Source organism: Melampsora larici-populina (assembly GCF_000204055.1).
Source record: "Melampsora larici-populina 98AG31 unplaced genomic scaffold MELLAscaffold_31, whole genome shotgun sequence".
Classification (NCBI taxonomy): Eukaryota; Fungi; Basidiomycota; class Pucciniomycetes; order Pucciniales; family Melampsoraceae; genus Melampsora; species Melampsora laricis-populina.
In genome coordinates this window covers 739,665-751,241 of record NW_006768795.1, presented here as the reverse complement: position 1 = coordinate 751,241, position 11,577 = coordinate 739,665, and the positions used below count along the sequence as shown (strand labels likewise).

At 45.3% G+C, this 11,577-nt stretch overlaps 3 protein-coding genes across 3 annotated transcripts; 2 read left to right on the top strand and 1 right to left on the bottom strand.

The window, feature by feature from the left end:
- Nucleotides 1–61: 61 nt before the first annotated feature.
- MELLADRAFT_65126 (uncharacterized protein) lies at nucleotides 62–858 on the bottom strand (the record flags this gene model as incomplete). The annotated part of the gene is made up of 4 exons (XM_007412502.1): nucleotides 62–258; nucleotides 334–537; nucleotides 569–739; nucleotides 807–858. 4 exons carry the CDS (start codon nucleotides 856–858, stop codon nucleotides 62–64), a joined length of 624 nt encoding a protein of 207 aa, XP_007412564.1.
- Nucleotides 859–2,013: 1,155 nt separating this feature from the next.
- Nucleotides 2,014–4,010, top strand: MELLADRAFT_65125 (uncharacterized protein; the record flags this gene model as incomplete). Its single annotated transcript, XM_007412552.1, has 7 exons — nucleotides 2,014–2,035; nucleotides 2,195–2,344; nucleotides 2,452–2,556; nucleotides 2,662–2,748; nucleotides 2,832–3,329; nucleotides 3,410–3,820; nucleotides 3,895–4,010. 7 exons carry the CDS (start codon nucleotides 2,014–2,016, stop codon nucleotides 4,008–4,010), a joined length of 1,389 nt encoding a protein of 462 aa, XP_007412614.1.
- Nucleotides 4,011–5,417: 1,407 nt separating this feature from the next.
- On the top strand, nucleotides 5,418–7,684 carry MELLADRAFT_108737 (uncharacterized protein; the record flags this gene model as incomplete). The annotated part of the gene is made up of 6 exons (XM_007412553.1): nucleotides 5,418–5,492; nucleotides 5,666–5,919; nucleotides 6,025–6,081; nucleotides 6,177–6,194; nucleotides 6,265–6,587; nucleotides 7,503–7,684. The coding sequence occupies 6 exons, from the start codon at nucleotides 5,418–5,420 to the stop codon at nucleotides 7,682–7,684; spliced, it is 909 nt and encodes a 302-aa protein (XP_007412615.1).
- Nucleotides 7,685–11,577: the final 3,893 nt, after the last annotated feature.

Sequence of the window (11,577 nt, the reverse complement as noted above, 5' to 3'; positions counted from 1 at the left end):
ACTACTTACCCGGAGTTTGTCTGGGCAAAAAAGATGACACAGCTGCAAAAGCTCATCCTTTTCATTCCACCTGAGCCGATGATTTTGAAGGGCATGATCTTGAGTCGAAGTCTTCCGTGGACAAGCTTTCATAATCGACTCTACCCAAAGACCCCTCCTCTACGGCCTCTTCTGCTCGAGTCCGTTTGTCTCGAGTACCGTCGGGTGCCGTTCCTTGGGTCGGTCTACTATGCGTCCTTGATTTCGTGACCACACGATCTATCAATGAAGGAAAATTGTGTCAGAAGGATTGATCTTGCGAGCTATGTACAACAGCTGAAATATCGTACTAACCTTCATGGCCCGGGTTTTGTGTTGTAACTAGAGAATCCGGCTCTTCATGAGGTTGGTGCGAATTACTGGTCGAAGCAGCAGCGGGTTCTTCATCTTGAATTCTGCGGGCTGACGCTTTTCGGGTTGGTCTACCGTCGACCTTTGATTTCGTGCCTGCACGATCTATCAACGAAAGACTTGCATCAGCAGGTTGGATCTTGTAACCTATGTACCACAGCTAAAAAATTCTACTGACCTTCATCACCCAGATTTTTTTCTCTTGCTGCAGACCGTTCCTCTAATCTTTTGTCTCGAGGTCGGGTTGGATTGCTGTTCGAAGCAGCAGCAGGTTCTGTATCTCGAATCCTACTGGCTGCCATACCTCGGGTCTCTCTAACATCTACCCTTGATTTCGTGACCACACGATCTACCAATGAAGGACTTGTATCAGTGCCCCTGCGACCTTCGAACAAAAGCTAAAATGCCCTACTCACCTTCATCACCCAGGTCGTTTTTGGTTACTCGACGTTTTCGTTGAGGAGCCATCCTTTAAGAAACAGAATATGACCACGAAACTGGTATCACGGATGCCGGGTTGAGGACATTGAAGAAACCGAAAAGTGAAAGACCACCCGATATCCCAGACGCCGGGTATGAGAACAAAGAAAACTTCAAAGTGAAAAAGGAACCGGTATCACGGATGCCGGCTTGAGGAAATTGGAGCAACCAAAAAGTGAAAGACAAAGAAACCGAACAGTGAAAGACGACCCGATATCACAGACGCCGGGTATGAGAACGAAGGAGATAAAGAAGCTGAAAAGTGAAATAGAAACAGGTATCACGAATGCCGGCTCGTAGAGTTCAGAAAAAATGAATCGCAAGAAAGTGTATCACGGAAACCAGCCCGTAGTGTGTTGAGATAATCAATCAAAAATCACCAGGATAACGCAAGCGCACGCAGCGAGCAGATCAAGAAAAGACGAAAAACGAAAGAGAAAAACTTGGTGACGGAGGAAGAGGAGTATAACACATCTACACGTACCTATACCATCGAACGACAAATCCAGATGGCACAGGCTTTTTGAAAGACCTTTCATCTCGAGATCTGTCCTTCAAAGTAGTGGAGGGTGTGCACTGTGCTTGTAAGGCGATCGTAGGTCATCCTTTGATGCTTTCCCACCCCAATTCTCCTTTGATGTAAACATTGAGTGGTGATTCCAACAGCTTGAAGTTCGGTTTCTGTCAAACAAACAAGAATAAACGTTCGATCTACAGAGGTGGGGGTATCTTCTTAAAAACAAACAAGACTCACTCGCTCAATATCACCATACGTTTAATGTTATGGGTGTTCCTAGAAAGGGGACGGCCGGCTGCAAAACGTTGGAATACGGTTGTTTCTTTTCTTGTGTCTGTAAGAAATGCTCATGAGCAGCCATGAATTGAATGTAAACGGCGGACCACTGGTGATTCGGTTGGTGTCCGTGATCTGGAAGACCCACCAAACCTTGTGTCTTCGGAGTCTTGACACATGTTTGTGGGCTTTCGTGGGTTTTGCCCGGTGTATGTACGTACAAACTTTGCCGGACTCAGCCAGAGTCACGCAATGTTTGGTCTACACAGGATAGTCGAAAGGGACTCGTACCTCTTTCTTTCCTGAATATTCCTTATACCTGGGGTTGGATAGCCCTTTCAACCGGCATCATGAGTAGGCTGCTGGTCAAGAGTGTGTCTTCTACGCTTATAATCAACACTTTCATCGAGAAGTTGATAATTTCTATTTCGCAAATTCTATCCATTTCTCGGCTGAATTCCAATATCACTCTATCCTTTCTATATCTTGTTATAACTTTTCAAAGCTTTCGAATTCTGCTTCCATCTTCAGCTATGCAACCATTCAACCCTTACGACATCGAAGTCACCGCCGAAGAAATAAGGAACTTCTTGCGCTATGAATTTCCACTCGTACCGGAAGCTCCGCCTCGAACGTCGAAAGCGGGACTACAACAATTGGCCCAGAAGTGGATCAACTTTCGTAGGTCTTGTTAATTTTATCAAGAATAGTTGTTGTTTCAAGATCACTTTGTCTGAAATCAATTCCCCAAACACGATTTTGCTTCTTTGAACTTGACTCTCGCGCAGACACGCAGGCTGAAGCAGCAAAACGCTCTCAAAGAACCGATCGAAATGATACCGACATCAAGCCTGTTATCAACCATGATTTCCCTGAGGGGAGCAAGCATACAGGTGGGTTTGGTTATAAATCATAAGACTGTAGACATTTATACTATTGATCCGTCGCCCGACACTGACATTTTATGGTATTACACGCATACACGCTGGCTGAAGCAGCGAAGCGCTCTCAAAGAGCCGGTCGAAATGATACTGACATCAAGCCTGTTATCAACCATAATTTCCCTGAGGGGGGCAAGTATACAGGTGTGTTTCGCTATAAATCATAAGACTGTAGACCTTTATAATATTGATACGTCACATAATACTGACATTGTATGGTTTTACAGACAAGCCGAAGAAAACCAATTCAACGAGGGTCACTCAGAACCCCCGCGCTTCAGAATCTAGCTCGACTGTGAATGACTCAAACCCCCCCGCGCTTTCACCTTCAGACCTCGACTCCGAGATTCTCCTACTTGCAGATACTGGGGACCGCAAAAGTCTCAAAAGCTCTGCTCGAAGCGTATCTAGCAAGAATCAGAAGGGTGGAGCTCTTCCCGAAAAACACGGATCTCTTGCAGCTCCAACTCCGAAAGCGAAGCCGGCTCCAATTCCGAGAAAAAAAGCAGCTGCAATTCCAAAAAACAAGCCAGCCACCAAGAATTCGATCGCCCAGAAACCGAATCAACTCGTAGCGGTCAAACAACCTTTAAGCCCATCTCCCACGAACAGCACCTTTCCTGGATCGTCAGTTCAAATGAAGTTAGGTTCGAGATCTAGTCAAACTTCTTCTCGTCATAAACGAGATTCAGATGAGGCGTTTTCAGACACGGAACAAGAGTCTGGTGAGTTCGGATCAGATTAACCCCCGCATCATCTAGCTCATCTAGCTCATGCAATGCTCTCAACTCTGCCAATCCTCCAGCAGAAAAGGAGAATATTCGCCTCTCTCCCAAGAGATCAAAAAAAGAGCCAACACAACCCCCAAAAAAGTCCAGTGCTTCGGCTCCGAAAAGAGATTCTATCACACGAAACCCGAAACCATCTAAGCCTTACCTACCCGCGCATGTCAGCACGCTTGGACCTTCTCGTCCTCGTCAACATGTCCGTTTTTCGCGCCCTGGCTCATCCCCGGGCAGCGATACCAGCTCGCTCACTCCGCTAGGATCTTCCGACTCTTCGTCCGACGTTGAGTGCGACGATCGGTCTGTATCCAAAGGAAAGGATTCACTCGTGGCCTCTGATTCTAAACGCCTCGTGACCGCCGCCGAAGACACTGTGGTTAACAAAGGACCAAAGGGTGAATCGTCTTCTTCCAAACAGAAGGCTTACATTGGTATGTAGTCATTCTGAATTGAAATGTGACCATGTTCGTGTGACTGACATATGATGCCGTGATTGTGCTCGAAGCTCCGGATTCGACTGATCCATTACCAGAGAGCACCGAGCTCTACAAATGTGACTGTCGCAAGGAGATTTTTGACTTGAAATCTCGAGTACAGTTTTTGGAACAATACATGCTCTAGTGATTATTCAACCTGATTTCAATCTTATCTCTGTCTCTTGTGTAACTGTAGCTTTTACTTGAATTGTAGTGTGGAATGCTAAACAAAATTTGAAAAGACAGATATTGCACTAGAGAAAGTAGATACGTGAGTGAGATAGTTGATCATGATGGGAGAGTATCAACGGAGATTGGACAGAAAACATCTCTGTGTTTTCAGCTCTGAGTAACACATATAAATTGCTTTATCTGGGATGGAATCGGGCACTATGTTCAAATGAGTGGACATATCACAGTATAGAATACACCTTACGAGATGTGTTTGTTTAGCAGTTCAAAACGTGGTTATAAATTTCCTCTTAAATGGCCTGTCTATCAGCCTGTTGGAATTATCAAGATAAACAATTCTTTTGCAAGTATGTTTTCTCAAGATGAAAAAGAATTGAATTTATCAATCATTTTGGGGTAAAATTTAATTATTTTTCACCTTGGAAAACTACATTATCTTCGCAGTGTAACCTGTTAAAGCTAAAGGTCAGCGCTCGTCGCTTCACCCGGTCCGAGAACTAATCCAATCTTCGATAGTGAAGAAAGGAAAGAACCGGGTGGAGCGAGGCTATATAAGTGATCTAACCTAACCCCGCTACAAGGATATGCTACTACGTATACAGGATTGTAGTCTAGGACTGTAACACACATATAGGCTTCAACACGGACGAGCACAGGATTTTGCCACCTGAATTAGGGACTGGGCGACGCTCTGCAAAGTTGCAATTCAACGGTAGTTGAAATATTCTTCTCAGCAGTTCAGCCGCTGTTCAGTCAATATCAAATTTCCCAATTTTTATTAGTCAACTTTTTGGCACTAAAAAAAATAGGGTGGCGCACAGTGGCATCCAACCATCTGATGAGCTCTCTGTTCAAAATTTCCTCCCCTGCCCAGCCAAAAGCCCCTGGCAAACGCTTCGGGATAGCCTCCCAGATAGGCTTATATACCTTTCACAGACTGACCTGTGGCACCGGGGAATCCCGTGGGTGTGCCCACCGGGGAGCCGGATCAGGATGTGTTCCTTTGGCTCTTGGTCCTCATCCGGCACAACTCGTTTGGTTTACGATGGATGTCTCCTTCCTCTTGATCCCGCTTGGCTTCTGCATCAGCCACACACAGGCCCATGCGTGTGGGCATCCTCTTAGGTGAGCCTTTCTGTTTGGTCTCTCTAGGTTGTGACTGCCAAACTAATGTTTTTTCGGGTATAAGACAGGCCAGCTTGAGACCGAGGATGGATGTCTTCCAAGTTAACCACCGTCCTTTTTTTCAGATAAGGCCTTGACTCAATTTTATATTGGATACCTTATCTTATTTTTGATTTAATACAAGTTAACTTCTTATTTGATCACTCAAAGTATCTTTTTCTTTCAATATTTCATAATGAATCACCAAGAATCGAGATGCAATGGATATATCGGCGAAATGGGCGGGAGTTTCAGTGCAATTGATGGTAGAGTGAGTTGATTTGTGGAATTCGATCAGTTTTACCATTGCAATAATTCAGCTGACTTTCCCATAGCCGTGGCAGGGGTCAGTGTCAAATTCACCAATGCATTTGGGTTCGCGTCATCCCCCAGACAATTGTGAGTTTCATGTTTCCGTCCTATACTGTCTTACGGGCTTCCCAGCTGACCGATGTGTTACCTTTTCCCTGGCCAGTGGTTCAAGTAGCTCCAGGCGAGTTCTATACGGTGCGTGAGGTCGAGGAAAACGGATGGTGTCTGCCAGCTCGAGTACCAGCCAAGATCCCCGCCGTTCCTGATCATCCAGCAAGCCCTGGTACCCAAACGGGCCCAGTTTCATCACTCAAGTCGGTGAGATCTAGTTTGAAAAGACCGGCACCCAGCAGTCCAGTACAACATGTTAACAAGCGAGTTGCAACGTAAGCACTGCCTTCCATTCCATTCTCTATGGCTTTTCCTTTGATGTTGATTCTCTCTGACTATCATACCATTCCTTTTAAATGTTGTGCATCATGTTTGTCTAGGTCTCAAACAAGTACCGGAACAGTACCACTTGATGGGCCCAATCAAGTCTATTCCCCGTACATTCTTCAATCTATTTCCTTTAAACGAGTAAACTTTCTGACTATCTTCTGTGATCAATTTCTTTCAAATGATGGCCCTCCGGCTTGAATAGTCTTAATCCGAGTATTGGGTTAGTAATCTATGTTGTTTTTTCTCTTATCACTGTGTACTGATGTTTGTTTGGACAATCCAATATCTAGGTTTTCCACCTCTTTGGCTTCTACTAGCAATGGTGCGGTAACCAAGATGACCAACATATCTGAAGTGGCTCAGTGTCCCAACTTCTGGGCGATGCCGGTGCACGCGCTGTACGAGTGGCGAAGGCATGTCAACATCCTCGATCGCACCATTCTGGGGTATTACGAGCAAGCTTTGGATGAGGCGGAGAAGGATTTGGACCGAGCGGCATCTGAGCCCGATGTTCTTGACACATCCATTGTAACTCCTTCTGGACGACCCTCAGCTCCCCGATCTGGTCGCAAACGCTCGGTGAAAGATGAGACTCCGGCTCCAGGCGGATCTGGTCCTGCTTTTAAGTTCCTAAAAGCACGACCTGACCGTTTGGATTTGCTTTTCATGCGTGCTTTGGAAGCTCTTAGCCCATTTGGGTCGAATGGGCAGAAGGGTAAAGTTTTTCATGAATGCGCCATCTGGCTAAAAGTAAGTCAAAATCTCGTTACTGTGTAGTTCACACCCTTATTGATCTTTTTACTGTTTTCAAGACTGATCTAGAAACCCATCGGGAGTTTGCCGAGCTTTCCGAAAGTCCCCACAGTCGAGTGCTTCAATTCTGATACACTCAGCTCAAGCTTTGGCTTGCAGCTGCCGAAAGCTGGAGCAAGATGGACAGTGGGACTGAAGAGGAGGATGAAGAGTTGCGCAATTTGATACGCTCAGTTCAGGACGAGGAGGAAGTAAGTTTTCTTTTTATCTATTTCACTCTATCACTCTATCACTCTCTAGCTTTCTGACTATTATATAGTTACTCTCGTTCTATTGCGGAAAACATAGGCCGGCCGTTCTCTTAAATTGGCTTGTAAGGAGGAACGCGAGGCGGTTAAAGGCCGCTCTCTCCTTGCGGAGGCTGTTCGGGAAGAATTTGCAACCAAGGCCGTCCAAAACCTCAGAGCCTCTGTTAGCGATGGAGACGAAGGTCACACAACTCCCAGTGCCTCAAGAAAAGCGAAACGATCGAGTCCATCCAATGCAAATGCGAGCACGGATGAATTGACGGCTTTCACTGGCGAGCTTAGTAGGTGGAACGAGGTGTCTTTAGCTGCTCAGGCTGAACAAAACACACGCATCAACGACCTTTACGAGCGCGAACTTGTCATTGCTCACGAACGAAACGAAAATGATCGCCTCATAGCTCAGTCCCTAGCTGATCATCGATCGGCTGAACTTGCTTTACAGAAACAGCGTTTGGATTTTGATCTAGGTCAAGTTAACTCCTCCAAAAACTCATTAGACACACTTCAATCCAAAATCAGCGCAATTGAGATGAATACATCTACCCAAAAATTGGATGTCCTTGTAGCGCAAATGACCTCGATGAATGATGTACTGGCTACGATGATGAAGCATCTTGTAGGCGGTTCACCTGCCACTTCCAATCAATAGTATTTGTCATTTGCTACCTTTCTCACTCAAAAAGTTCTCTGTGCTATTTGTCAACTTGTCTAATCAAGATAATTCAATGCCTATCCTACTCCTAATTTGCTACCTTTCTCGCTCAGAAAGTTCTCTGTGCTATTTGCCAAGTAGACTAATTGGGATATTTCAATGACAATCCTACTGCTGATTTGTCCCTGATGACCTCTTGAGTGTGTCTCCATCCCCACTCGAACTCCTCCATGTCCAAGCAATCAAACCCTGTGTCATGGCCAATTAAACTGGTTGATCGTACTCCTGAACAATTACAGAGTGGCCTTGTTCACTTGGTAATTTTTCTGTCGATCACACTGATTGATTCAGCGTCATCGGTATCTGAGCATCACATACCCCCATCCTTTTTGCCTTAAACTACGGCGATTATGTAGATGTTGTCCTTGTGACTGGGTCATCTATTTTGACCCTGTTCTCTTCCCGGGACTTGTGAAAAAAAGTTACAATTCATTGGTTTCCTGGCCAAGCAGTTCTCTCCTGTTCTCTCGTATCGATCCAACATCTCCAACCAATTTGATCGGATCGTGATGATCAACCAGAAGCAGCTTTGTAAACCTGATATCTACTTGAGCTAAGCTGATTTGACAGTTCGGTCTCAAAGGTCAGATCGCTCTCAATGCACAAATGCACAGATTGAGCTCAATCCCGAGTTCAATCTGGAAGCTCAGAACATTCTCAAATGTCAAATCTCAAAGCTCACTTTGATCTGAAAGTTCAGTTCGATTTTGGAGCTCGGATCAATCAGATGTGTTAAGGTGCTTGATGGATCAAAGGTTGACCAAAGTAACTTTCAAAGAAAGTGTTGGACAGCTTTACTGAAAGACCGACAGGACATGTGAAACTCAAAACTGATGTCTCAGTTATCAAAATCAGCATTATTCCGATTTGTTTGCTTTTGATAATTGAACGAGTTCAGTCAAAGTATACCAGCTGCAACAGACATGAGTACAAAGGACAGTCGGTATGTGTAGTGTAATTGAAACAACGATAACACAACTGGAGATATGATTTGAAAGGCTTTTGGATGAAGGTGGTTCACGTATTGAATCAAGTTTGATGGTGTCAAAAGAACAAAATGGCAAGAGTCCGCTTGGAGCTGATATCGATGTGTTCAGAAATACCTTTCCGAAGAAAATTTGCCTGTTTGATCATCCAAATGACTGAAAGAACAAGTGATGTATAGAATGAGCTGAATATGAAAAGGAATCTCGATGACTTTAATCCAACCAGCAAAACCGCACACGAAAGGACATGTCGATCGGTTCAATCATTGAGTTGAAGTTATTGACGTGGTAATTAACAGAATCTGTGAGTGTTTTTGGTGATAAAGGAGCCAGGGTGATCATTTTTATCGAATAAGTTTAATAGCCTCAGTCAATGTAAATCTCTCTTTCAGATGGGCGTATGGTCTCTCAAAGTCAGGTCAAATTGCATTGGACCTGACTTGAAAGTCACGGTTTACAATGACCAAATTACAAGGGTTATCTCCTAAATACGACCGAGGTATTCTGCTAGCGATGGCGGTGGAAGGGGTGAATTTCCGGGCCCGCGGCCGAGACATATAAGACAGTTTTTGAAGAATACTGCCACATGATACAACTCATTGAGGTTATTTAAGAAAAAACGCAGGTTATCTGTGGCCAGAAATGCAAATCAATTAGTTACATACAAGCTTGCTGGGAGAGACTGGAATCCAGGGTACTCGCCTTCATACTGGGTTAGCCTGAATATGTTGTGCACCCTTCCAAACTCATGTTCAACCCCAATACGACATCGTGACATGGCCTTATTGAAGACAACTTGTTGAAAGTCCATTCGATCCTCATGACCGCGGAAAGGTGTCATGATCACATCGGTCGCGGTATACCCCTTATCACCGTAGAGTCGCATTTGCTGTCCATTCATACCCTTGGCGTGCCGGCGAAGGATGGCTTCAATTTGGGTGTCCTTCAGCATGGCCTGATCGTGACGGGAGCCAACGTACGCTTCGCTGAGGTCTACCGTTAAACCACTGAAACCGGAACGGACACTCAATGAAGTCAGCATGATTGCGCTTAGCAGTACTGGGACAAATTAAGAGAATAACAACACATACTCAGGTGTAGTGACCGCCTGAAATTTTAATGCATGGCAGCGTTTGTGCCCGTTGTAAAAACTTGCTTGTAAATGTTTTGGCCTAGAGATCTTCCAAACCGTTCCTAAAACCAAAGATCCCAATCAGTAAACTAAGACACATGAGATCACAAAGACAGGGACCATATCGTTACCATCAATATACCCAACGCAGTTGTCCATTGGACAATTTTTTGCAATGACCAAAGAGCGCGCATATTCTTCCAGACGAGCGGAGTTCAGACGGCGTGGATTCCACTTGAGTAAGTGGCACCAGTTTGATTTGACCCACTCCTGAGCATACCTTACAATCCTCCCAATGATGCTACGTTCTCGTCCGAAAATACCCGCTAGATCAAAATGGCGGCTGGGAACTGCCAGTCGGGCTAACAACATGGCCAGTGCTGTGAGTCCTGATTCTATGCAGCCGTTGTCCAGAGTAATTGACTGAGGGAAGGCGAGTAGGTGGTGCAGTGAGATAATTTCGGGGGGCCAAAATCGAGTGGTCATGTAACAGACCCCAGGTGTCCATGTCAGGACATTGATGCGAGCATGACCGTCGTACAGGATTCGGCGTTTTAATGGATCTTCTAGGGCCTGTTGCGCGATACGTGCTCGAACCGCAAGATTGGCCACGAGCCATAAAGGAAGGACTCGCATTGGATCATTGGGGCGAGATCGGTTGAAGCCCTTGCGAGATAGGCGCTGAAAAGTCCTAAGATACGATGAGCCAAGAAACAATCAGACTAAAAACCAATAAACTAGTATCACAATGATTCGAGTGGAACTTACATGTGCAAGGTAGAGGCAAGACTCTATATTGAAGTCGGTGTGCTATGATGATTGAAGATGAAAGGATTCAGTGTCAACAACCACATAAATGCGGAGGAGGCTCAGCTCAGTCTGACCGTTTGTTTGTCAACGATCTTGGTGCAGTATTCGGGTCTTTGGTAATCTGACCGGGGGCAAGTCAGGAGTCGGATTGATCCGGGGCTCAGCTTAGTTCCAAAGAGGTTTTGACTGGGATTCGGGGCTGGAAAATTATCTGTGATACCTCCTGTTGAAATCAATTCGGACAACTTCCATTGTACTCTTGGGCTAAATCGAGTGGCGGAATCCTCTGTCCGTCAAAACGTCGCCCAGTCCCTATTAGCGCAAGTATAGCAAGGAAGTTGTCCGAAGAGATTTAAACAGGAGGAACATATCACTGACCTTTCGCATGTCCAAGTGCCCCGTTCAAAATCTCATTGGGATGACAAAGCTGAGTCCGGGTTCATTCCCAAGGCCATATTCCCACAGACCCGATTGCTTGCTCAACTTCTATAGGATGTTCCAACGTCTATCTCGCAAGGGGTTCTTCATGAGGTGCTGGTATGTTTTTCTTCATGCCTCCTTTTCGGGCTCCCCGTGGGCACCACCACCGGAGAGCTCAGGGCCACAGCCTTATCTGTGAAAGGTATATCAGGCAATCCTGATGCGGTCAGCCTAAGGCTTTTGGCTGAGGAGTAGGAAGTTTTGGATTGGAGAGCCCATCAGATGATGGCAACCGGCTATGCGCCACCCTATTTTTTTTAGTCTCTGAAGTTGACTAATAAAAATAGGGAATTTTGATATTGATTCACAGGGGCTGGATTGCTTGCGATAGTATTTCAACTACGGTTGAATTGGATTTTTGCAGCGCTTCGCCCAGTCCCTACTATGCCTGCCTCATCCGAATCGACACGAAAAAGACAAAG